The sequence below is a fragment of the Bos mutus genome, chromosome 3, assembly GCF_027580195.1.
Source record: "Bos mutus isolate GX-2022 chromosome 3, NWIPB_WYAK_1.1, whole genome shotgun sequence".
NCBI classification, from domain to species: domain Eukaryota; kingdom Metazoa; phylum Chordata; class Mammalia; order Artiodactyla; family Bovidae; genus Bos; species Bos mutus.
In genome coordinates, this window is record NC_091619.1 from 103,485,222 (window position 1) to 103,511,003 (window position 25,782).

The 25,782-nt window shown below is 49.8% G+C and overlaps 2 protein-coding genes across 6 annotated transcripts; both read right to left on the reverse strand.

Annotated features, from left to right (window-relative positions):
- Window positions 1–105: 105 nt before the first annotated feature.
- On the reverse strand, window positions 106–25,749 carry LOC102285922 (very long chain fatty acid elongase 1). 4 transcript variants are annotated; one of them, XM_070368317.1, is made up of 15 exons: window positions 25,700–25,749; window positions 23,998–24,116; window positions 22,887–23,031; window positions 22,210–22,350; window positions 21,934–22,015; window positions 21,326–21,574; window positions 20,536–20,596; window positions 4,792–4,898; window positions 2,226–2,285; window positions 1,905–2,095; window positions 1,605–1,685; window positions 1,425–1,481; window positions 1,229–1,334; window positions 1,010–1,146; window positions 106–841 (listed from the first exon to the last, which is right to left on the reverse strand). In XM_070368317.1, exons 1-15 carry the CDS (start codon window positions 25,703–25,705, stop codon window positions 620–622), a joined length of 1,764 nt encoding a protein of 587 aa, XP_070224418.1. In that variant the 5' UTR covers window positions 25,706–25,749; the 3' UTR covers window positions 106–619. The 4 variants fall into 4 exon arrangements, with proteins under 4 accessions (XP_070224418.1, XP_005898423.1, XP_014334487.1 ...); XM_005898361.3 differs by lacking the exons at window positions 20,536–20,596; window positions 21,326–21,574; window positions 21,934–22,015; ... (2 more) ...; window positions 23,998–24,116; window positions 25,700–25,749 and adding an exon at window positions 5,413–5,566; XM_014479001.2 differs by lacking the exons at window positions 20,536–20,596; window positions 21,326–21,574; window positions 21,934–22,015; ... (2 more) ...; window positions 23,998–24,116; window positions 25,700–25,749 and adding an exon at window positions 4,014–4,083 and having other exon boundaries at window positions 4,792–4,862.
- On the reverse strand, window positions 5,480–19,971 carry LOC102264768 (transmembrane protein 258-like). 2 transcript variants are annotated; one of them, XM_070368320.1, is made up of 4 exons: window positions 8,474–15,061; window positions 7,816–7,862; window positions 6,003–6,243; window positions 5,480–5,618 (listed from the first exon to the last, which is right to left on the reverse strand). In XM_070368320.1, exons 1-3 carry the CDS (start codon window positions 8,693–8,695, stop codon window positions 6,144–6,146), a joined length of 369 nt encoding a protein of 122 aa, XP_070224421.1. In that variant the 5' UTR covers window positions 8,696–15,061; the 3' UTR covers window positions 5,480–5,618; window positions 6,003–6,143. The 2 variants fall into 2 exon arrangements, with proteins under 2 accessions (XP_070224421.1, XP_070224422.1); XM_070368321.1 differs by lacking the exon at window positions 6,003–6,243 and having other exon boundaries at window positions 5,481–5,618; window positions 8,474–19,971.
- Window positions 25,750–25,782: the final 33 nt, after the last annotated feature.

Genomic DNA, 25,782 nt, shown 5'->3' on the forward strand with positions numbered 1-25,782 from the left:
GAAACATCCATCCTGTGGGCACCTTGACCATCCCTCCTGTTTGCAGACAGGCTGGCAGGCTTTGTACCCACTCTTCCATTGACACATGTGCACACACAGCCACCATGCTTTCCTCTGTCACTTTTAATAAAGACATAAAGGAGTGAGCAGCCTCCACAGGCTGTATTCCCAGGCCCCTCACCCACCCTGACCTTTGGCCAAGAAGCTCCTACTTCATTGTGGGGTGGAGAAGTGGGGAGCCTGGGTCCACAGTGACAGATTATTGCTGACCTCTTCAGTGTGAGGAAAAAGGCCACAAGACCCTGGTGGGGGCCAGCCCTGAGTGCTCCTCTCCCAAGTGTAAGGCAGGGAGGGGGAAGTAAGTGTCCAGCCCTTTCAGCCCCCGGCTCTGGAGTGGCAGAGGGCAATGAGGCCACATCCCTGGGGCTGGCCGGGAGAAGTCAGGGAGGAACGGAAGCGGTGGTCTCTGTGTACCAGCTGTGGGAAGCAGAGAGCTGTCTGCTGCTCAGTCCTGACCACATAGCCCTGGTCACAGGTGTAGCTGGGGAGGACAATGACAGCTGCTGCCTAAGGTGCAGTCCTGAGGCACTTAGGTGGGCACCAAGCTAGGCCATGTTTCTCAGTTGGCCTTGACTTTGGTGGTACCTGGAACTCCGTTTTGCTGAGATACACGGGGCAGCCGCTTGCCTTTAGTGTAAGACTGATACCAGAAATTGGAGAAGAGCACGAAGAAGATGGTGCCGTACATCCAGATGAGGTGGATGATGACTGGGTACTGGTAGTTACAACTGGGCAGGAAGTAGTATTGGGAGATGTGCAGCGAGACCAGGACAAACTGGATCTGGGACCAAAAGGCATGGGTCAGAGGACACAGGGAGAGAGGACTGGAGAGCAAGGGGACAGAACACAGTGGGGAGGGCTGGGGTCAAAGGTGAGGTAGGCTGGATAAAGGTAGGGTCCAAACCCGAATGTCGGGGGGACGACTGTGGGTCAGGCTCGGGCCCCTCACCAGCTGGATGGCTGTCATGTGCTTTTTCCACCAAAGGTAGGGCTGAGCCACAGGCCCAAGGGCAGACAATCCATAGTACAGGTACATGACGACGTGCACAGAGGAGTTGATCATGGCGTGGAAAGAGCCCATTCCTCCTGTGAGTGGACAACAGGGTCAGGAGAGTCAAGCCTCTGGTCCCCAGTACCTGTCCCTCCCCCAGTGGCCTTCACCACTCACCTGGGGCTATTTTTACCCCCCACCACCAGCTCCAGGGAAGCACTGAGTGATGGAAGACATGTAGGAAGGTCACCTGTCCGTCTTTCTTCCGGAGAACAAAGATCAGCTGAGAGAATTGTATGGGGAAGGGGTTTCAGAGCCAAGGCCTCTCACATCTTTCTCCCCACACGTTCTCAAATCTCACGAAATTACTCACTGTATCTATCAGCTCAATGAACTTGGAGAAGAGGAAGAGCCAGGCCACTCGAACCATCTGTAAGAAGTCAGGACATCCTTAGGACTGCCAAGAGCCTCTCTAAACGTGTCTATAAGACAAGGCACATCCAAAGTGCTCTTACCCCTGGCTGTTTGGGGCCTGGCCTCTGCCGCCACTTACCCTCAGTGCCTCCGGGTTGTTGGAAAAGTCCACTGGGTCGCAGCGCCAGGTGTAGGAACTTAGCCAGCCAGACATCAGGAACTATGAAGAAGTGTGGATTAGAGAGCTAGACATCCCTCCCTCCTCCAAATCTCTTTTGTTCTCTAGACCAGCGGTCCCCAATCATGGCCTGGAGGTTGGGCACCCCTGCTCTAGATGGAGAAACAGAGCTGAGCCTCTCTGGAAAGAAGATGCCTCCTCTAGCCCGAGGGCCCACCCATTATCCTGGAGGAATAAAGCTGAGGCATCCCAGGGGCCTACCTCATAGACAATGTAGAGAGAAAGTGCCACCAGTGAGAAGTTGTAGACAACCATGAAGCCACGGAGCTGGAAGGGCTTCCGGTTGGCCATGATGCGAGGGCCCAGTGAGAGAACGAAGTATACATAGGTCAGGAGGATGGAGGTCATTAGCAGGGGGGACTCCATCAGAGGGTAGCCCTGGACCCGGGGATCTAGGAATAAGGGTAAAAAAAGGAAGGGTCACAGAGTCCAAACAGGCCCCACCAGGTTTGCAGACATGAGGTCAGGTCACAAAGGGTCAAGGGGTCTGTAAGGAGGAAGGGCTAGTAGACAGCATCTCACCTGCATGCTTCATCATCTCCTGGTACAGGTTCACAATAGCCTCCATCCTCGCTAAGGGCTCTGGCGAGGTCAGGATAGGTGTCAGAGAGGGCTGACTGTTCCCCCAACCGCCCCCCCACCCCCAATTTCACCCTTGACCCATAGACAGAACACAGACCAGACAGGACAGTTCCAGACACCTTGCTGCAGAAAGGACAGAGCAGTGAGAGGAAGGAGTTGCTGGGGACCAGAGCGAGGAGGCGGCCATGGGGGGCAGGGATGGGGTGTGTGGGGGATCTGTTTCCCACACATCCTGCATGCCTGGGAAAGGCTGTTCTGCCCTTTCTCTCCACACCTTCCTCTCCCCTCCTCACACTCTGCTCCTCTCCAGGGATTTCTACTTTCTGACTTCCACTCCCTTTTTCTTCCACAAGAGGACTCTCAATTTCTGGTCTCCTTCCATAGAGGCTTACCTCCTACCACCAGGGAATTCATCTCCGGGACGACCCTCCTCTCCCTTCCTCACCAGTCTCTCACCTCTCCAGAGGTCCTCCCCTTTGATTTCTCTTGCCCCATTTTAGGATGCACAGCTCCCAGGATGGTCCCTCCTGTCCTCTCAGGAACTGTCCCTCCCTCCTCCCCCCTGCTGAGACACTCCCTCGGGCTCTCCTCTGCCCTCCTGGGCTCTCACCTCCAGCCTCTCCTCTGTCTCAGACGCTCTCCTCTCACCCTTCCTTTCCAGAAGCCTGGCTCTTTGAGACTCCTGCCCTGGCGGCTCCACCTGTCTGACTAGATCTGGCAGCAGCCCCGCCCTCTGCCCACCCCCACAGCACAGCATCCGAGGTGGAGGGTGGGTCCAGGTCACAGGTCAGTGCTTGGAGGACCCACCAGGATTGAGAAAGCCAAGTAAAGCGCAGGACTCACCACCCACCCAGCCACCCCGGATCAGTCAGATGAACTCTAGGTTTTGAGACAAAAACTTGGACTCCTGCCACAGGCCTAGCCTCTGCCCAAAGAGAACTGCTGAAAACCCATACCCGGGCATCCTCTCCTAAATGAACGATAAATTCTCAGGCTGTCCTACTTCAGAATGGGTACCATCACCCCCTCTCCCAGGGAGGGGCCGGGAGCCAGTGGCATGTGAGGAGGTGGCGGGTGGGAGAGGTCTCAGGAATCTTCCCCTCCCTCAAGGAGGGCTCATAATTGACTAGGCCCTCTCCCTCTCCAAGCCTGAAGGAATGTCGGGGGAGGGCTCAAAGGGACACAAAAGCCTTGGCCAGGAGGAGAGCCCGGGACTCCAGACAGACAGCCCCCAAGGGGCAAGGCGCTCCCCAAACAGCCAGCACAGCAGGTGCTCTGCGAGCTGTGTTAACTTGGGTTGGCCAGGTTCCCTCCACCCAGAGAAGCAACCCTGCAGGTACCAAGTAAAGAACACAACTTCTGACAGTCACGGGGGCTGCACACACATCTCACAGACGCTCCCCCAACCTCTACGCCCACCCACAACTGCCCCACCTCGGTCAGGCCCCCAGCCGTCCCATACACACAGCCCCTGCCACAGCTCTCCCTCCGCCCCTGCGACAACTCGCCAGTGGCAGCACACGCATGCACACACAGAGCCCACCTGCCTCCTGCCGGCTGCAACTGCCCTTGTCTGACACACTACCCGGACAAGTCTTTGTGGACTTTGACATGCACGGTCTCTAATACTCAGGCCTGCTCCTAGCTACGCGCACACTGGCAAACACACCTAAACACACATGCTCCTTCACAGGAGCCGCATTACCATGTGCAAGGGCTTGTGCTCACATGCAGGTTTCCTCTCGCGTCTGTGAGTCTCAGATGAGCGCGGTCACATACATAAACTCACACAGCCCACCTGCAGGTGAATGAAGCCAACATCACCCACACCATGTGCAGACATAGACCTACCCAGGGTCATGCACACCCGTAACTCTCTTTTCACCGATGGCAGTCATCATTCATTCATTCACAGAGTTTTGCTGGCTGCTTATTCCAGGGTAAGGCCTGCCCAGAAGCATGTGCTCTAACACACAGCTCCTCCTCGACCCATGGGAGCTTGCCAGCTTGTTATCTCCCAGTCCCTCTCTGCCACCATCCCCAAGTTCACCTCCCCCACCCCACACACGCAGGCACCCTGGAGGTCAGGGGTGGCTCCGGGCTTCTGGAAGGCCCTCTCCCCAAGTTTGAGGAGAGTCTGGGTGTGTCCCCAGTAGGGAAACTCGGTCTGGTCCTTCCTTGCTTTAAGATGGATGGAAGGGAAAAGGAGACAGGCAAAGGGAGCAGCGGGGGTGCAAAAGGGCGCCAAGGGGAGGGAGGAGTAAGAGACGGAGAGGGGCCAGAGTAGGAGGTGGTGGAGGAAGGCCCAGGTTCAAGCAAATGGGGGCCAGGCGCGAGGGAGGCTGCTGGGGAGGCCCAGCCCCGGAGAGCTGGGACCTCCCACCCACTCTCCACAGGCACAGCCTCGCCCACAGCCTGGGCAGGGCAGGGCCGGGCCGGGCCGGGTGGCCCAGCGGGTCAGGGGCCTGGGCACGTGGCGAGCCCGCCCTGGGAGGTCCCGACTCACCAGTGGGGGCCAGGCGGGCAGTCGTGGAGGGCTGGGATGGAGCAAGGCTGGAGAGCAGTCCCCAGGGCCAGCCTGCCTGCCACTTCCTCATCTGCTGGGCCGACTTTCTGTCACCAGAGGGGGAGAGGGCGGGCCGGGTAGGGGGCGCACGCTGATTGGGCCTCTGGTCGAGGCAGGAGGGGCCGGCCAGCCCCGGCTCTGCTGGGCCCGCAGGGCGGAGGCAGGGGCGGGCCGCTGGGCCCCTGGCAGGAAGCGCGCCCAGCCCCAGCTCCCCACCCCTTTCCGCCGCATCGCCTCCCGCCTCGGTCAGCTCGCGCGGCCTGGCCCCGGGCCCTTGCCCGCCCAGGCTGTACCCTGCGCCTTCCTAATGTTTAGCCCCTGCGTGGCCTCCTTCTGGACCCTCTGGGATTCGTCCACCAGCACGACAGCTTCTATTCGTAACCGATCCACCCAACCTGGGACCTGGGAGCAAGTTCCGGGGTCAGCCGTCCCCTCAGAGAGCTCCCTCTCGAGAGAGTGGGACCCGAGGGGTGCAGGCAGCCTCTCTATGCCCCGATAGTGGACTCGGTCGGTGGGAAGGTCTCAGCCCAGGGAGCCGCTGTGTGGGGAAAGCTTCCTTACCATCCTATAAACTTGGGTGAGCCCAGCCTTTGGAGTTGTTGAGAGGACCGTGTGGACCGGAGGTGGGAGAATACAAGTAGCCCGGGGCAGGGGAAATTAATGAATCACTGGCTACGCTGGCCTCTTCAAGGTTGTGAAAGGAAAAAGGGGAAATGAAGCCAGCTGTGGCTGAATGTTGAAGGCCAAATGGAGCAGTTTGGTTTATTCTGGAAGCAGAGGAGAAACCAAAGAGTTTTGAGGAGGCTACTATCAGACCTGTGTTAGTAAATATCCACATTATTACTGACCACCTACCACGTGCAAGATGGGCTTAATTGCTGGTGGCACATCAATGAACAAGGCAGATGCTGTCCCCACATGGGGTTTACTGTCTAGCCAAATCACTTCACACTGGCAGCCAGTGAGAGAGGGTACTTGGTGCGTGGTGGGGGGGGGGGGGGCAGGTGAGAGAGCACCCTCACCCAAGAAGGTCTGGAAACTGACAGGGTTGGAAAAATAGACACTGGAGGTTTCCCTGAGACAGCTAGTCTTACTCTGTACACTTAGTTGTCTATCCGGCTCCCTGAACCCCCCTCACGCCATACACTCACCAACTCTACAGAACCACTGGGGCTGAGGACTAGGTTTCAGCAAAATGAAATCTGTATCTCCAGCAGCTCCGGGATCAGTGCTAATAACTGCACACAGTGATCAGTAACTGTGCACAGGACTGTCTGATGTACACGTGGAATTCAGAGGAGGTGGCGGTTTGGGAGAAACAATGTGTTCATCAGCAGTGGAATGCAGCTTTGTGGAGGGGCTTCCCTGGTGCTGCAGCAGTAAAGAACCTGCCTGCCAATGCAGGAGATCCTTGGTTAGGAAAGAGCTCCTAGAGAAGGAAATGGCAACCCACTCCAGTATTCCTGCCTGGGAAATCCCATGCACAGAGAAGCCTGGTGGGCTACAGTCCATGGGGTCACAAGAGTCAGACACTTAGCCACTGAACAACAACAAGCTATGTGGAAGTGTAGTCTTAGAGTTAAGAGGTCAGAGCCAAAGTACAGTTCTGATCCAGTCCACAGAGTACCTACCAGTACCTACCCTTGAAAGGAAATGGCAAGAGAATTCAGATATTCAAAAAGCTCAGACTAATTAGCGTTGTACCTGAAGGCCTATCTGATCTGGTCCTCAGCCTCCCCGCATTCTCCTGGGCCACATCCTATGCTTTAACTGTTCCCCAAGGATATCAGCATCTTTCATATACACCCACACCTCCAAGCCCTGTCTCCTAACTCAAGATAAAAGCAGCTTTTCCAGGCAATAAAGCAGTCCCTCCCTTTGCTTTCACAATCTCCTGCAATGCAATTATCTGCATACCCCTTCACTGTAAGTTCTTCTCAGCAAGGACCAATATTTTGGTTGTCTCTGTACCTCTAGTATCTGACCAATGTTGGACTCATCTGCCCCTCCACAGTGTTTGCAGAGTATTAGAGTGAATGAGAAATGAGAAGGGGAAGAGAGGTCGAGGGACCCAGAGTCAAGTGGGGAAGACAGTAAGAATTCAAAAGCTTTTCTACTTGCCTTGGGATGACAGTATCAGTTGAGTCAATAAATATTTATTGTTTTAGGTATACTTCAGTAGCCCTGGGGGTCACACCTAACTCCAAAGACCTGATTTTAAATCTCCAGTTAGTACTTACATGACTTAATGTTAAGTGGCTGAACCTCCAACAGCACCTATCTCATTAGATTGTGAAGATTAAAGGAGATGACCCAGGTAAAGTACTCAGCACTGTTTCTACCTCGACATTTCATAGCCAAGGGGTGAAGCAAGAAGGTATATTCTTGTATGTCGATTAATGAGCATTCGTTCAACAAATACTTCCTAAATAAACTGTGCAAAGCACTGTTTGGAGAGCACTATTGAGAGGTTTAGACTAAGTGTCCATCTAGAGACAAACAAAGCAGACTGTTATAAATGATGAAACAGTTCCTGAGGTTAAATATGGTAGAGATGTGTGTGTGGGTGCTGTGCTCAATTCTGTCCAACTCTTTCCGACCCCATGGACTGTCACTCACCAGGCTCCTCTGTCCATGGGACTTTCTAGACAAAAAACTGGAGTGGGCTGCCCTTTCCTACTCCAGGGGATCTTCCCAACCCAGGACTCAAACCCACATCTCTCGCATCTCTTGCCTTGGCAGGAGGATTCTTTACCACTGTGCCACCTGGCACAGAGAGAGCTCTTCCACTATCCATTAGTCACCTGGACCACACTGGTATTGATGAATGACCATAGCAAGCCCTCAGGAAATGCCCACTGACGACATGAACACGCCCAAAGACTCACTTCCTTCAGTTCCAGTCCTAGTCCTAGGAGAAAACACCTTCAAATATCTGATATAGACCACCAAACCAGGTCCTACCAAATGGCTTCTCCAAGGCACTGGGGTTCCTGAAAAATATTCACAGTCTAGAAAAGAAGACAGATAGATAAATTAACAGTTACAATAGCAAGTGGTGAGTTAAACCAAGAGGGTTAAGAGAGCAGCAGGGGTTGCGGGGGCGGGGGGGCACCTTACTCCAAGGTGGGGGTTAGTTCTTGAAGGCTTCATAGAAATTACACCAAAGCTGGGTGTTAAAGAAGGCAGGGAGACGTTTTCAGGCGGATGGAAGCATGTGTGTGAAGGTACGGAAGCAGGAGGTATGGCCCGCATGGGGAGTTCTGGGGAGTCTCCAGTCCAGAGGGCGAATGGGTAAGGGGGGAACGTCGGCAGGAGTCAGTCATGAAGAGCTCTGTATGGCCTGCTACAAAGTCTGGATTTAGCTGTTTATCTTTTTTAGCCCTGGCTGCACACCAGAATCATCTGGAGAGTTTTAAAAATATCAGTGCCTGACTCTCACCTCCAGATTGATTCTAAAGGTTTTGATTTTGTTTTTTCACATATATGCCTTTACTGTGAGCAGCAGGTAGGATACTTCCAGCAATAGTAGAAACAAAAACCAAAAATTAATTTACCAAAGGAAGGACTCAGTGAGGACCCTTGGTTGAAACCCTTGGGAGCTCAGACATAAGACACTGACCCAGAGCAGCAGGCAGAGGACTCCAAAGCCCATGAAGAGTGAGGCCACCAAAGAGATGAGGAGTTCTTTGTAGATATCCCAAGTGTACTTGGTGGAGGTGACCTTATAAACAAAGAACCAGGAGGTGAAGAACATGTCAGCGGCCAACAGCACCACAGTCATACGGGGAAAGATAGCTGGGTTCACTGGACGGGTATATCTACTCATGGCCTCTAGCTCCATTTTGCTGGGCTCAGGGTAATCCACTGCTCCTCTAAGGGTTGTTTTTAATGGAAAGAGGCTTAAGCGTGTCTATGTGCTGTGTAGAAGACAATGAGATACGGCACACACAGGGTTTAGACTTTGGCTCAGGAAAACAGCTTATAGGCTGAAATATACAGAAAAGAAGGGTAAGTCTGTCAATGCACTGCTAGGAAATGGGACCACTTAGAACCTGCAGGGAAGCTGGTGGAAGATCTTGGAGGTAAGAGGGTCCATGGGACGCTACCTACACCGGAGGCAGGCTGATAAACTGGAGAAGCTGAAAGAGTCCAGGAAGTCGTTCTTGATAAGGATAAAGGCCAGATGTGTATGTGGGTAGGGAAGAATACCAAGTCCAACAGCTGAAACTCCCCCTGAAATTCATGGAGCCTTCCTGACTAAAGGGAAGTGAGGTGACAACTTCCCCTGGGCCCCACCCTCTCTGACTCACACCTCACTCACATGGGCCTTTCTCCATTCTCTCTCCCCAGAAGATAAACTACTGATTTACCTTCTCCAAGGGTTCAGTCTGAAAACCACCATCTGTATGAACTGAACTCTAACAACTCTTATTTCCATGATCATGTGGTTTTATGTGTTTCTGGGGAAAAAAAAATCTAAAGGGAAACCGGATCAAAGAAGCAGGAAAAAAAAAAATGGTAAAAGGTATTATCTGTATGCGCCTGCAAGGGAGCCGGTGGAGCAGTGGAGGGAACAGGGTATGGGGGCGACAGGCGAAATGGCTGAGAACAACAGGTACTGAGGGTCAGAGGCTGAGAGGCCACAGGAGTAGCAGGTAGAAATGGAAGCAGTCTCCCGGGGCCTATGTCGAGCTTCTCCCTTCCCCACCTGTAAGGGACAAAGGGCACTTTCTAACTGTATCCGCACAGAGGAGCTGAGGGGAGGGCTGCAACCTGAGGACAGAGGAATGAAGATGAGGGGAAGGGCTTGTCGGTTAATGATTCTGCATGTCCATGGGCCTCAGTCAGCTCGCTGGTGTCCTCTGCCTAAGGTTGGGACCTTGGCTGAAGGAAGGACATCCAGCCAGCAGAAGAGAGAGACTGCATGCAAACACTCATCATACTATCTGAACTGGGGGGCTGCCTGAACCCGTGAGAGGTCAGGGAGACAAAGCCTGATCTGTTGTAGGTAGCCAGTGCCAACACCCTATGAGTATTGTTCAGTGTTCACTGAACTGAGGTTTAAAAAAAAATTCAGTTTGGGGGAAAGGGCTGTGATAAAATGTGCTAGAAGAGTTCTGGAGAGAGAAAAGGGAAGGCTTTTGGTGAGGGGACAAACCAGGGGAGGTTATCAAGGTGGACGAAAGAGAGTTAGCAAGATCTGGAAGATGTGAGAGAAAGGCCAAAAGGGGGAGAGAGAAAATACAACACTTTCTCTGGCAAGCATGGGGCCAGCTGCTTCCCATATGCTTTTATGGTTCAGTCCTCTAAGGCAAGTACTGTGATCACTGCTGAACAGATGGGGAAAGGATGGAATCAGAAAGGGCGAAGGATTTTTTCTCAAGGTGACACAGCAAGTGAGGTGGAAGTAACATAGATGGTTCAAGCTGAGGAAAAAGCATGGACAAAGGGGTGGATGGAGGGAAGAAAAGGACAGGAGCAGGGAACTGGAAGCAGTTCTATTTGGTGAAAGGATCCAGTGAATGAAAGGCCTTCATATGCTAGGTTAAAAAGTAGATGGCTCCAAATCATGAAGTGTTTTGAATGAAAGAAAGAGGAGTTTTGTTTGTACTGAGATGTCCCTGGAGATTTTTAAGGGGTTGGTATGATCCCCATTGTTATTTACAAAGAAAAACCTGGTGACAGTGAGATTATCAAGAGGAAGGCAGAGGAAGGGAGGCCAGCAAAGAGACCAGCTCAGAGGCACAGGTGTGACACGGTGAGGGCCTAACCTAGGGCAATGGAGCAAGAAGGGAGAAGAGGGGATGGGACCAGAACTGACAGCCAGGCTGGCAAGCTGGATAACCCTGTGGAGCAGGATGGAGGGAGTGAATGCAGTTTGGGATATCCTGAGTTTGAGGAAAGATGGCCCCTTCCACAGGCAATCTGAAACACAGTACTGTAAGTTTAGGAGAAAGGATGGGGTTTGGTTGTGGTGGGGGCTGGGGCGTGGGGGACGATATCTGTGAATTGTCTGCAGAGATAAAACCACACACAGTGGACTGTTGTAGCTTTAAGTCCGGTTGCATTCAGATACTTTCCCATCCCCCTGCTTTCATTTCCTTTATGGAATTTCTGCCCAGCCCCACTGGTGCTTTAGTCATGGTGTTCTCTCCATTTCCCTCAGTGCTTCTAATGGCACAGAATCCAAGCAACAGGAGAGTTCTTCCACGAGATGAGCTATATGTAGTAGAGTAGAGAAATGCAGAGACAGAGCTGAGACAACACCGAGCCCCTGACCTGCCTGGAGCCAGTCGCCCTTCAACTCCCCATCTGTATAACCCAAATCCATTGGGTCTCTCTTTTTTTTTCAGTTAAGCTAGTTTAATTGTACTATGTTGTAATCAAAATAGTCTAACATGCTATGTGATAAACACAAGATTTCTCAGGAGAGTGTAAGGGATTGCTCAGGGGAAGGAGAACAGTGTTGGCATTTCAGTGCTGACTATATGCCTGGCAGGCCTTGTATATGCCCTTCTAAGAAGCTTGGACTTTATCCTATAGTAAAGTAAGAGCTACTTAAGTTGAATTTTAAATATGCTAAGTGGAAGGTACCTTTCACTGAGCATATTATGGGATTATAGCACCAATTTAGGAGGTGGAAATCAAGGGTCTTGGAAGTAAAGTAATCTGCCTAAGGTCACATAATGGATAAATGTCCAGTTCAGTTCAGTCACTCAGTCATGTCCAACTCTTTGTGACCCCATGGACCGCAGCACGCCAGGCCTTCCTGTCCATCACCAACTCCCAGAGTTTACCCAAACTCATGTCCATTGAGTCGGTGATTCCATCCAACCATCTCATCCTGTCATCGCCTTCTCCTCCTGCCTTTCCCAGCATCAGGGTCTTTTCAAATGAGTCAGCTCTTCACATCAGGTGGCCAAAGTACTGGAGTTTCAGCTTCAACATCAGTCCTTCCAATGAACACCCAGGACCAATCTCCTTTAGGATGGACTGGTTCGATATCCTTGCAGTCCAAGGGACTCTCAAGAGTCTTCTCCAACACCACAGGTCAAAAGTGTCAATTCTTCATCGCTCAGCTTTCTTTACAGTCCAACTCTCACATCCATACATGATCATTGGAAAAACCATAGCCTTGTCTAGACAGACCTTTGTTGGCAAAGTAATGTCTCTGCTTTTTAATATGCTGTCTAGGTTGGTCATAACTTTCCTTCCAAGGAGTAAGTGTCTTTTAATTTCATGGCTGCAGTCACCATCTCCAGGTCGGGTATAATTTAAGAATGGTCAACTGTAAAAGGGAGGAAGTGATAAAGACTTCACAGGAGTAGGTGCTATTGGGAGGACGAATTGTTCCCTAGGTGAACAGGAGGTTGGAGCAAGAAAAAGAGAGGGCAGACACACCAAGGAGAGAGCAAAGCATGTTTAAGGCATGGAGGTGTGAGACAGCACCTAGTCCGCAGGTATTGGCCATAGCTTAGAGTATAGTGACAAGAACCATGGAGTTGCCATGGCAAAACAAGGCCTGAAGGACTGGTGGTGACTGTGAAGGGAAGAGAGCAAGCATGGAGCTCTGGTGTGCGATAACCAGTGGATCACACAGCCACTGATGAAGACCTAAGCCTGGACTGAGTGAGCAGGGACAGAGAAGAACACATCCCAGCTGCACAGGGAGACCTCTGAATGGTGAAGGCCCCCCTTTAGATGAGATGTGGGCAGACTGGAACTGGGTCTTCAAATGGTGTGGACAGGGAACAGATAGAACTTAGAAGGGGTGAAAAGGAACACTGCCAGTGAGGAAGCCTGTCATATGGTCTCAACTCAAAATCACAGTTTAGGAGACCAAACTGGGCTTTAATAGACAACTAAGAGGGAGAAAGAAAGTTCGCACAACTAGATCTGGAAATGACTCATTGCTTCAGGCAAGCCAATGCAGAAATGTTCCAGTGTCTGCTCTGCACACAGTGGGGGATTAAATGTGCATGGAGAGTCTCTCCTAGTGTGAACGTAGCTATGAGCACAGATGAGCTACAGAGGGAGGAAGAGTTACCTCCGCACAGAGGGACTGGTCAATGATTGATTGAAGCAACAATTGCTGACAGCAGACTTTCAGACACTACCCTGAGGATAGTTAATATTTACTGAGCTTCTACTATTGTCAGGCACACTATCCTAAGTGCTTTGTATGTATTAATATATTTAAACTTCACAGAAGCCTTGTGAAATAGCCACTAGTATTATCATCCCTAGAAATAAGGAATCTGAGGCAGAGAGAGGTAAAGTAACTCGCTGAAGGCCACACAGCTAGTAGGTGGCACAGCTAGAATTTGAACCTAAAGGAAATCAACCCTGAATATTCATTGGAAGGACTGATGCTGAAGCTGAAGCTCCAACACTTTGGCCAGCTGATGTGAAGAGCTGATTCACTGGAAAAGACCCTGATTCTGGGAAAGATTGAGAGTAGGAAGAGAAGGGGGCTGTAGAAGATGAGATGGTTAGATAGCATCACTAACTCAATGGACATGAATTTGGGCAAACTCTGGAAGATACTGAAGGACAGGGAAACCTGGCATGCTGCAGTCCATGGGGTTGCAAAGAGTCAGACACGACTAAGCAACTGAACAACCCGGCACTAGAAAATGCTCTTTTAACCAAAATGCTAGATTATACTCTCTCTCCAAGGTCAACCAAATAACAACAGTAATAGCAGCAGCGACCACTTAAAGTGTTTACAGTGGGCCAGATGCCATGTATGCCAGGCATGCACATTTCTTGCAGAAGAAAATATAGCTCTCAGATAGAAGAACTGGATTCACCCTTTGACAGTGCAGGGTGCTTGAACTTGGGGGGGCAATAAAGAGCAGCAGGAGCTAGGATAAGTTTGTACAAGGTACAAATGTACAGCATAAAAGAGCAGGTCATTGACCACACCTAGTGGAAATGGCACTGGGCTATGGACAGACAGCTTTCTCGGAAAGCTTCAGAGTGTGACCTGTGAGCTGAATTTCGAAAGAAAATTGGATATTCATCACCGAACGATGGGATAAAATGTTCTGTGCGGAGGGAACAGTGGGAATAAAGGTATGGGAGGCCAAAGAGAGTTACATTCAGGAAACATCAAGCAATTTGTACAACATGGGAATAGATTGGGTGGCAGGACAGTACACAAATTAAGTTGGGAGAAGTCAGGGAGCTAGATGACAAAAATCTCGACTTGCTTTTCCAGGAAATTTAAGCTGTTTTTCAAACTTGTCTGCTGCAATAAATGTAAAAAAAAGAATAAATATCCCCAGAGAATTTAGCAGCTTAGTATGAAACCCTTCGGACTAGTGGTAATTCCCCAAAGTCTGCTTACTCCTTACTGCATGCCTGATAATTCTGCATTTTGTTTAAGTTACTTACCCTCGAGTAAAATGGGCAGCTAGGATGAGCTCTACCCTATAACATTCAGTATGCCTGGCTCACTGCCCCTACCAACCTGCCCAGTATGTGGACCCCAGTTTGAGAACCATAAGAAGGAAACTATCAAAAGGACTTTAATCAAGGGAGTAATGTGATCAGTAATGTGAGAAATCTGTATGCAGGTCAGGAAGCAACAGTTAGAACTGGACATGGAACAACAGACTGGTTCCAAATAGGAAAAGGAGTACGTCAAGGCTGTATATTGTCACCCTGCTTATTTAATTTCTATGCAGAGTACATCATGAGAAATGCTGGACTGGAAGAAACACAAGCTGGAATCAAGATTGCCGGGAGAAATATCAATAACCTCAGATATGCAGATGACACCACCCTTATGGCAGAAAGTGAAGAGGAACTAAAAAGCCTCTTGATGAAAGTGAAAGTGAAGAGTGAAAAAATTGGCTTAAAGCTCAACATTCAGAAAACGAAGATCATGGCATCTGGTCCCATCACTTCATGGGAAATAGATGGAGAAACAGTGGAAACAGTGTCAAACTTTATTTCTGGGGGCTCCAAAATCACTGCAGATGGTGACTGCAGCCATGAAACTAAAAGACACTTACTCCTTGGAAGGAAAGTTATGACCAACCTAAACAGCATATTCAAAAGCAGAGACATTACTTTGCAAACAAATGTCCGTCTAGTCAAGGCTATGGTTTTTCCTGTGGTCATGTATGGATGTGAGAGTTGGACTGTGAAGAAGGCTGAGCGCCGAAGAATTGATGCTTTTGACCTGTGGTGTTGGAGAAGACTCTTGAGAGTCCCTTGGACTGCAAGGAGATCCAACCAGTCCATTCTGAAGGAGATCAGCCCTGGGATTTCTTTGGAAGGAATGATGCTCAAGCTGAAACTCCAGTACTTTGGCCACCTCATGCAAAGAGTTGACTCATTGGAAAAGACTCTGAAGCTGGGAAGGATTGGGGGCAGGAGGAGAAGGGGACGACAGAGGATGAGATGGCTGGATGGCATCACTGACTCGATGGATGTGAGTCTGAGTGAACTCCGGAGTTGGTGATGGACAGGGAGGCCTGGCGTGCTGCGATTCATGGGGTCGCAAAGAGTCAAACACGACTGAGCGACTGAACTGAACTGAACTGAATGTGATCAGATCTGCACAAATCTCTGGCAGCCACATGGAAGATGAGTTGGAGTGGGCAAGCCTGGATGCAGGGCATCCAAACAATACTTTTAAGGCGAGGCTCCAGGCCTAAACTACAAGGCAGGATGGATGGATCTTGGGGAGGCAGAATTGACAGGATTTGTATCTGACTGAGTGGGGGGTGGGGCGGTGCTGGGACACAGAGTGGGGAAGTGTTTAGGACAGTTTCCATAGACCTGGCTTAGGTCACACCTAGGATACTAGAAAAGAAACAGGTTGGAAGGGAAAGATGATTGGACTGACACATTCAGAACCTGAGGTATTTGTGGATCATAGGGGCAGAAATATGCAATAGGCATCTGCAGGTCAGCAAAGAGGTCTGGGCTGTCTGATAAAACTTGTTTGAGTTATGTACATAAAGGTGGTGGTCACAGAGACAGCAAGTAGAATTAGAAAAGAAGGTTAACAACAGAGTCCTGGAGAATAACAACATTCAAGAAGCAGACAGAGGGACAGAAGGCCAAAACCTGCAGAGAAGGGATGGTCAGAGAAGTGGGAGTCGGTGAAGGGGAGAAGGTGGAGGAGCAATGGCCAGCACTGTTTAAAACCATGGAGATAAGTAAGAGACAGAAGGACTGGAAAAAGTCTGGATTTAGCTCTCAGGTCAACAGTGATCTGAGACAGGCTAGTTCCTGAGGAAGAGTGGAAGTGGGGCTAAAGAGTGAGTACGGGCGTGAAGGAAGATGGTGGTGGTAGCCTCTGTATTTCAAGAGCATGGCCGAGAGTCAAGTGAGTGGTGACGTGGGCTCAAGGATTAACACGGAAGGATACTAACCAGGGTCATGAAAATGTGTGCGGCCTAGAGAAATGAGTACAAAAGAACAAGGATGGTCTACACATGGGTTGTGGGCCACGGAAGATTAATTATCAAAATGACCATGAAGGAGGGAAATTTGGGCAACAGCAGGGAAGGGAATGACATGGCAGAGGAAACACAGGAAGGGGAGCAGCCCGTGGTGCCTTGGATTCAATTCCATGGGGAAGGTTATCATGTGGAAAAGTATAATTTGCTGTCTTTAGGTGGGGGAATCTCTGGTACATTTATCTTGCCCAGAGGAGAGAAAGAGATGCCTGAGTGGGAAGGTGACCTCTGGCATTCAATGCATTTATCTCTGTTGTAACTTTTAATAAAGAACTAGTGCAAGTTAGGAAATAATTTTAGGGAAGTGCTCTAGAGGGAGGTCTGTATTTTAAGCTGCAGGTGACAGGGAACTTTAGGAACAGTTTGGAGGGGTTCAAGGGATTGGCAGGCCAGTCTAAGAAAAACTTTGCCTATCATAACATAGTCATGTGATGAGGAAAATGAAAAATGCCTGGGGATATACAGGCTTCAGAATCACTGCCAGAGACTTGAAAGCTAGGAAGTATCACTGGGAGCACCCAGGTGAGAAAACAGGCCCAGGGAAGTCAGGGGCCTTGTCCATTGTGTACTTGGGGGAACTGCCATGTACATATGGTAGGTGATATCTTGAGAGCATGTGAGCTGATCAAGAGGTGACAACAGAGAGCCAGAACCTGCCTCAGTAGAAAGTAAGAGACAGAAGCTAAAGGGAAGAAGAGAGGAAATTTGTCCCGTAGGACAAAATACATCTTGAAGCAATGACTGGAGTTTCAGTTAGAAAGCCCCACCTGCAGGGTGGTAAACTCTTTCCCAATGTTAGCCTCTGTGTGTTCAAGGCTGTCAGGCCAGAGCCACATTGAGCCTCCATAAGTTGGTACAGTGAACCCTCCAGACTGAATCACAAAGGGACCACAGCCCCCAGCCTTACTCCTGGCCCACTGCTAAACTTCAATAGGCTAACCCCCACAACTTGGAACAGATGGGAGAAAACGTACATCCCTTGGCGGTTTCTCTAGACAGTAATCAGGAGCTGATCTAAAGTGGCCTTTGGATGGATTCCGCCCCCGTCCTGCCTGGTGCTGGGATCAGCTCACACGGCTCCTGTGTCCACAAGGCACAGAGAATACATTGTCCATAAGGAGGATTATTCTGTACAAGAAGTTTAGACAAAGGGAGAGGTTGTTCCCAGCTGCCTGGGGGAGGTGGGAAGGGGGTGGGAAAGGGACTGGCCTTGCACTAGGGCATTCCTGCAGAGATCAGCTTCTTCCCTTCAACAGCAGGACAGGAGGTGGGCACTATACTGGCTCTGGTTCAGTCCAAACACCAGGACTGATTATGGAGTTTGAAGGAGCACTTAGCTGAAACCTATCTACCTTGACTGTTTCCCAAGAAAGTGCAAGGTCAAGTTACATGACCTAACTAGGTAGGGCAGCAATAGACATCAGCAGAGGAAGAAAACAGGGTGACTGGGGCAACGTGCAAAAGAGAGGTTCAGCAATGAGAGTCCCAGCCTCAGGGCAGAGCTGGAGAGGGGGCGGTCCTAGCAATGGGTGTCATGCAAATACCGATGCAGTAAGCCTCCACCTTCAACAGGATGACCTCTGTGCTGCACTTAAGTTTAACAGCTGCTGCTTCTTTCGCCATCCCAGACACACACCTGGGAGACAATGGTGTGTCCTAATTTCATTTTCCCTGGTTCCCCAAGAGTAGAAGCAAGCACAGGCCCCAGGCAAAACAGAAACATCAGAAACTGGACAACACTACCAGAAGGGAGGAAGAGTGCCATCTTTTTATCTTAAACCTGAGCAAGGGGGGCAGCAGGTCAATGTGCTCTTCTTGAAACTCTGTAGTATTCTCTCTATACCCTCCGTTAGGGATGAGTGTTAGGGGTGGGAGATGCTCTCCACTGAGACACTTGTTGGGCTGTATGAGCCCCACAGTTGGTGATGCTGCTAGGTTTGTGCACTCCAGAGGACCCGGGGTTGGGACGCTGGGAACGAGAGCATGCCCTCTCAGAGGGAATACAGACGTAAGGACGGTTTGCTTAAGGGCATGAGATGGAGGTGGGGTCCTGAGTATGCTCCTCTTGGGACAGGAGGGCACTTCAACTCTGGGAGGGCAAGGAATCCATTTCAAATAGTACTTTGGGAATGACATTGCTATTAGTCTGAGACAACAAAGACACTTGGGGTTGGTTTCAATAGGTTTGAAAGTTTTTAAGAAACTTTCAACAGGAAGGAATCTTTGGGTGGAATAAAGGACAGTGGTCACCAAGCTACTCCAGGGGTTTTGGAGACACACACCTTGAATCCTATCCAATGTGACAGTGAGCTCGGGTATTTCCAGTGCAAACGGAAGAGAGGAGAAGGAACAGGTGAGTAGGCTGACAGATCGCTAAGGCAGCCCTGCTGTAGTGGGGAAAACCCCTGACACTGCCTCAGAGCTGACGGCAGGACTCTCCACGCTCTGTGTACTATGATCAGTGAGAGAAAATGTGTGGACACATTTCTGGTCGTGATGGAACTAGAATGGATGTGACATCTGTGACTGCTTTTCCAGTCCTTTGCTGCCACAGCCTGGCAGAGTCCTGCCTGGCACTGAACAAATACCTAAGTACTAATACGTGACAGAAGAGAACAGAAAAAAGGCAGCTGGGAGGAATGAGCAGGCCATTTTATTACCTCTCAGGACTTTTAGATCAAACCTACAGATAAGAGAAAAAAAAAACAAAAAACCTAAGAAAACTTTTTATTGGAGAACAAACAAGAATTGCCTTGGGACTTGGTGGTCCAGTGGTTAAGACTTTGAGCTCCCATTGTAAGGGGCCTGGGTTTGCTCCCTGGCTGGGGAACTAGATCCGATATGCTGCAATTAAGAGTTCACCTGCTGCAACCAAAAATCCTGCAGGCTGCAACTAAGACCCAGGACAGCCAAATAAATAAGTAAAATTTTTACAAATATTGCCTTGCAGCAACCTTGAAAGTCTCTGACATGTAGTCTCCAATCCCCACATAGCTCTCTCAATTTACCTGCTGTAGATAACCCTGACACAGTGGTCATCAACTTAAATAACTTTATTCAGAGCAATCCTTTGGTCTACTTCTGCTGACTCAACTCCTGCCCTTGCTTGCAAAGGAGAGCCAAGAAAGGCAGCTTAAGCTGGTGACCCAAGCCCACTCTCCTCTCCAGCTTTATAGAAGCAGGCAAAAGTGCTGGCGGCTGCCACCTCCCACCATCCACTTGACCCTTATTGGAACTACTGGCTCTATGGACTGGAGAAAAGCCATGCTAACTGAGCCCAGGAACCAGGCATACTTTGAGGATGACTCAACCATGACGAGAGACGGTGTGAGGTGCAATTCCTCTTTCCCTCCAAAATATGAAAGAAAAAAAAAGGTCTGGAGAACAAGGGATATTTTCACATGCTCACAAAACTCTTTCTCATGTAGCCCTGCCTGGCAGAGCCACTTCCTGAGGAAGCTCCCATCTACTGGGACTTCAACATCTTCCCTCACAGGCCCAGGGTTGGGTAAAGGATAGGGGACTCTGACTATTTCCCAGATGAGAGCTGAACTGGCTTCTGAGAGGATGGAGAGTAGAGCAGGCCCAAGCTTCTCCAGACTTGTAAGTGGATGGTCTGTCTCAGCCCAGAGGCCTCGTCACCTGCAGCCTGGAGAGATGGCCAGGCTGGAATCTGGGAAGCCAGGCCTGTGGAGGCAGTGGGCCTCTAGGGACACAGAAGCTGTCACCATCTCTGGCAGCACAGAATAAGCACAGGATTTCAAACAAAGCTGAGCGGTCCACGATCTTGTGTCCATCAGCTCACCACAGACATGAAGCAGTCTCAGATCAGGGCAAGTTCTGGATCGAGGACTGAGGAGGGGACAGTGGGAAGAAGTGGCTGGAGAAACTCTCATTTATTGAATACTCATTATTTCATAGATTGTGCTAAGTGTTTTACATCGTTTTCCCATTTTAATCCTCACAACAACCCTATGAGGTAGGTATTATCATCATTTATAAACCAGAAAACAGGCTCAGAAAAAGTAGGTCACTTGCCCAAGGTGACACAGCTAGTTGGCAGTGGAGATGGGATCTGTCTGTGGCCGAAAGCCTGTGTTCTTTTCATTGTACCCATCCAGGTCAGCTTTGGGCAAAAGGCAGTTTCACTGCCCAACTCTGAAAAGAACACCTGGGAGTGGAGGTTGCCACTCACACTCACCGCTGGTAGGGATGCATGGAAGCCGACTTGATGTTGGTTTTTATCCCACTTGGCATTTTCCCTAAAAAAAACATGAAGAAAGATACCTGAAGCATAGTCAGATGTTCATCATAAATCAGAAGTGCTGCCTCCCAGGTTCCCTTCTGTCACCTCCTCCATCAGCTCAGAATCTGTGGCATCTGACCTTGGGTGACAAGGCTGAGGTACGGGTCCCTGCCCAGCCCTCTACCTGAAGATGGTCAGGACGAGGAATAGTGGGAAGGGCTGGAACACATCCCTGGAGGTTCCTGCTCCTCCCCTAATAGAAAAAGAGAGCTTGTCCCTTTGCCTAGACAGCTTGGAAGAAAATATTTCTTCTAGCTGCTTATATCCAAACTCCTCCAGACTGTTCTTATAATTACTAAGAGTGAGCAGAAGAGACAGTATACAGAGCAAGGAATACACATAGCACTGGAAAACCTGCCTGCTTGTCAATTCCTAACACACCTACCCAATGATCCTAATACCTAGGGTGAGACACTGACAATACACCTACCCAAAGTTAAAGGGGACAGAAGGGTAGCTAAGGGCAATTTCAGTCAAAGTTCTTTCTCATTGTCTGGTGTCTGTTAACAGAGTCTCAAATGGGACTTTCACTCTCAAGAGTTTTTTTCCAGGTCACAGTCCAAGGGAGAAAAGGAGAATCTCTCCAGCCCTGGGGATGGGGTAAGGGGGAAGTGTGGCAGATAACCCAGTTTATTTTCACATCCCTGCTCAAGGTCTGTCACCAAGCCAATCTTTGTCACCTTACCTGGCTGACCTGCTTGGGCCATCTGCACCCCACTGAGCATTGGCTGCTGCTGATTTGGAGCTCCTGCCATCTGCACCTGCTGTAATCCTGAGGCTCCTGCGAGGACTGTTCCAGCTCCCGGCTGGCCTGGCTGGCTAGGACCACTGCTGCCTGCAGGCCTCCAGTTAGAAAGCCCCTTTCCAAAGGCAACAGCTGCTACTAAGGCGTTGGTATCTGCTGGGTTAAAGGTCTGCTTATTCGGCCGGAGACCTGAAAGGCAAGGTAAGTGGAGACCCTGAGGTATGCCTCTGGCCCTGGACTTCGTTTAGCACCAGTATGAGTGCCAGGGCTTGGAGTTCTGACTTCGGTAGCATCCAGACTTCCTGGCAACCCAGAGGAAGAGCCAGAGGACCCCCATGACTATCTCAGAATTCGCCCTTCTCCCTTTGCTCCTTTCTCCACCTGCCCCAGCGCTGGCCTGAAATATAGAAGGCCAACAGAATAGATGCATACCCTTGGCTAAACAGCACATCCCTGCATCCTCATTTCACCACTACCTACACCACCCTTCCTATTCCAATGATCTTATCCCTCATTCCCCCACCACTTTGCCACCAATCCCTCCATACCTCCACTCTCTGATTCTCGTTCCTCTTTGCTGATTTTCTCCAGAAGGTTTGAGCACATTTTGTTCAAGCTCTGGATCTGTTTCTGTAACACATGTAAGTTTGTACAGAAATTAGGGCAAGCAAGAAATGATTACAGGAAAGTTTCTTCTTTGAGCTATTTCAGGGGCAATGGAGGCATAACCAACTGCCATACCCTACAATACAGGAGTGGGAATACTCAGCTTCTCATGGTAAAACTCGAGGGTGTAGGGCAGCAGGGCAGTGACTCAGTCCAACCTGCGCTGCATCAGCACCAATGCGAGCAGCATCTGTGGTCAGCTGCTTCTCTTGCTCTTCAACCTCAGGGTCAGGCTTGGTTCTCAGATGGTCAGGGACCACCTCGTGGCTGAAAACAGGTACCCGTCCTTCAGTCTGCCTCTGTAACACACAGATTTTATTGATCCTACTGTGGACTCCAAGAAGATTCAATTCTGGCCTGATATACACATAGTTCCTTCCACAGGCAAACACTGCATTTTCAGGGAAAACACAACCTGAGACTAATAATATCTGGCTTCCTAAGACACCATTCCCCTCATTCCATCCTTCAACTCTATCTACTCACACCCCATCTCTACCAGATCTAAGGATAAACCCCTCTCTGCCACATTTTAATCAAAGATTGAACTAGGAAAGGTTACAAAAAACAAACGTTTTGCTCGAGACAGGAGGTGGAGGAAAGAGGGAAAAGGTCTTTATCTTGGTGCTGTAGGCCTCAGGTTAATTTAGCACTCTTTGGGAGTGGTTCTCCCAAACTCCAGAAGGACAAAAAGCAAGGCCTCCAAAATGTAGCCCCCACTTATTGCCATACATTATTGCATATTCAAAATTTCTAGAATAGAAACCAACCACTGTGCTGTCAGTCCTCACGTAAGAACGTTGTTTCCTAAGCTGCATCCCTCTCCTCCTCTTACCATGAGATCTTCATCTCGGTCTGGGGACAACACCAGAGGGATGATGACTTGGTTGCGGAACAGTGGTGTCTTTTCATGCTTCAAGACCTTGTTCAGAGTGTTCAGCTGTCCAGAAAGCAAGGCAAAGCTGTCCAGGACAGATGGCCTGGTGGTGGTAAGAAGATGTCAGAATGTTCCTGGTAAAGGAGCCTCAAAAGGGTCCCTTGGACTAGGAATAACCAGACTTACCCCCAAAACACTCACAGCCCTACACTGGCCTGGGCAAGAACTAGACTGGCTCACAGGGATTATGGGGTTAAAAAGAGGGATACACTTTGAATTTCTGACACAGATGCAGAAAAAAGACAGGTTATTATAGCAGTCCCCACTTATCCTAAGTTTCACTTTCTGAGGTTTCATCTACCTGTGGTCAACCACAGTCCAAAAATATTAAATGATAAATCCAGGAAATAAACAATCCATGTTTTTAAACTGGGAGGTGTTCTGAGGAGCGTGATGAGATCTTGCTTCATCCCACTCTGTCCCACCCGGGATGTTGATCATCCCTTTGTCCAGCATATCCATATTGTATACGCTACCCACACAAGTAGTATAGGAAAAAAAAGAAAAAACCCACAGTATATACAGAAAAGGATTCAGTATTATCATAGTTTCGGGAACCCACAGTGCGTCTTAGAACTTATCCCTGGACAATGGCAAAATAGGAATGATGGCTACACTATTAATCACTAGAACTTCAGAAACTGGGTAAAAGATCCCTTTCCAGATCCAAACTTTCTGAGTAGATTGGACCTAAAAGACTTGGCAACACCCATGCAAGAAATCCAGTATGAATACTGCAGTGGGAGGACCCACTGCAGGAGGACCTCATCCTGGAGAAGTCAAACAGGGAGAATCAAAAGCTAGAAAGAACCTGGGTTGAGAAATTGGGCATTTCTCTACTTCCCATACAATTGGGGCCCAAGGCCAACTTCAGTGTTAAATGTTGGGAAACCCAGCTCTTTCTAAATCAAAAGATGTTGGCAAAGTGATACATGCTGGAGATACCCTATCCAGCAGGGGGCCTAGCCCACCCATGGAGCCCTCCCCAGCTTGCCCTGGCAACTCTTACCAGGTCAGCCGGTCATACTCGTTCTCCAGCTTGTAAATGAAACTCCCCAGTGAGTTCTTCAGATCAGCCACTTGACTCAGCAGTGCGTCTAATGATGCCTCAAGCTGTTTTTCCTCCCTCTGAGCCAACAGTAATAGGTTGGTTACTCAGATAAGTGTAAGGATGATGCATATAGAAGAAGGCTGAAAAGCCAGGGTGACAGTGTGCAACACCAGTACAGTGACACAGAATCTCATTGGCACAGGGAGAGTCAGGTTGTTTACTGTATTTGGTGTTAGGATCACAGATAGCATCAACCCTTAGACCTTTAAACCCATTCATCTGACTGCAATTCCTCTTACCTACTGATTCCTTCCTCTCATTGCTTTTAATCCAGGCGTGACTGTTTCCCTATATTAGGCTTGGTTTTTCTCTGTTCTCCCTCATTGGACAATTTTCACCAGATGTAATACCTGGGATTTATTATGTTTGGGACACCTCAGCAGCATACATCCTCTGGCGTCCTCTGTTCTAGAACCTGCCTTGTGAACCTGGCTCTCCTTGGCAATGACATAATCTCTGAAAACCTACCTACACAGGAAGGCTCCTCTGAATACTGCCACGGTCACCACCTCTGCCACCCCCACCTTCCTCTTCCCTCAGCATTTGCTGTTTCAACCTCTTCCTTGCTAAATCAACCTGCACTCACTTTATTGCTGTACCAATATTCCTGTGCCCCTTTCTCAAGCTTGCTGCTGCTGCTGCTAAGTCACTTCAGTCGTGTCTGACTCTGTGCGACCCCATAGATGGTAGCCCACCGGGCTCCCCCGTCCCTGGGATTCTCCAGGCAAGAACACTGGAGTGGGTTGCCATTTCCTTCTCCAATGCATGAAAGTGAGAAGTCAAAGTGAAGTCGCTCAGTCGTGTCCGACTCTTGGCGACCCCATGGACTGCAGCCTACTAGGCTCCTCGGTCCATGGGATTTTCCAGACAAAGAGTACTGGAGTGGGGTGCCACTGATGTACTGACAACTACTCTTGTGCAACAAACAGTGACAAATGAAAACCGAAACAAAACAACAACAAAGCTGCACAGGCCCCTAAGCACTAGGCAAACTATATTAAAAGCGGAGGGGTCTTCATGGCATTTCCTTTACGTCTACGATCTCCAGTTTTATCTCATTTCACCCTTTAACTACTAGGGGTACACACTAGGAAGAATGAAGCAAAACTGCAAAACCCCGAACGTGCAGGACAGGAGCCGGGTTCCACCCACGGTCTCACATTATCTAGTCTGGCTTCTGGCCACCACGGTCCCACAATTCCTTCCACCCCCGGGCTTCTCTCCAATTACAGATTCTCTGTTCTGTCGACATCCAACAGCCTAGGCTGGGGCCTGAGCCCGAGCCCAATCCACCTCTTTCTTCAGCCATCTTTCTTGGACTGCACCTTCCCAAATTACAACTTGATCCTTTTCCACACCCTAGCAAGACAGTGCTGCCTTCTCCGTCCCAACTTAACTGCAGTTTCTGTCTCCTGTCAGCCGGGCTCCACCCCATCCCTCTCTAAAGGTCCTCGCCCCCATCGCGCGTCCCCTTATCTCACAGTCGCGGTCTCGACCCCGTCCTCTCAGCCCTAACTCCTCACTCTCTCCTCGGCCAGCCCACTTTCTGTCTCGTTACCCAAAGCTAGTTAGCGGTCACTAGCTCCAAACCGGTCCTCACCTGCATTGCGGCGGCGGGGGGGCGGTGTCAATCACTTCCTCTTCCGGTTCCCAAGTCAGCCAATTAGAAAGCCAGAACTCGAC

Bases quoted from the DNA above. Each gene is read 5' to 3' on its own strand.
- LOC102264768 (XM_070368320.1), bottom strand. From the start codon at position 8,695: ATGGAGCTAGAGGCCATGAGTAGATATACCCGTCCAGTGAACCCAGCT. The intron at 7,863-8,473 runs GTCAGTGTCTTA...CTTCTTTTCTAG, and splicing joins TCCTCTGCCTGCTGCTCTGG to ACTGTGAATATTTTTCAGGA. The intron at 6,244-7,815 runs GTAGGACCTGGT...CTGCATTGGCAG, and splicing joins TGCCTTGGAGAAGCCATTTG to GCAGGTTCTTTACTGCTGCA.
- LOC102285922 (XM_070368317.1), bottom strand. The intron at 22,351-22,886 runs GTAAGAGGAGGA...TGTGTGTTACAG, and splicing joins ACCGAGATGAAGATCTCATG to AGGCAGACTGAAGGACGGGT. The intron at 22,016-22,209 runs GTTGGACTGAGT...CATGTGTTACAG, and splicing joins TTGGTGCTGATGCAGCGCAG to AAACAGATCCAGAGCTTGAA.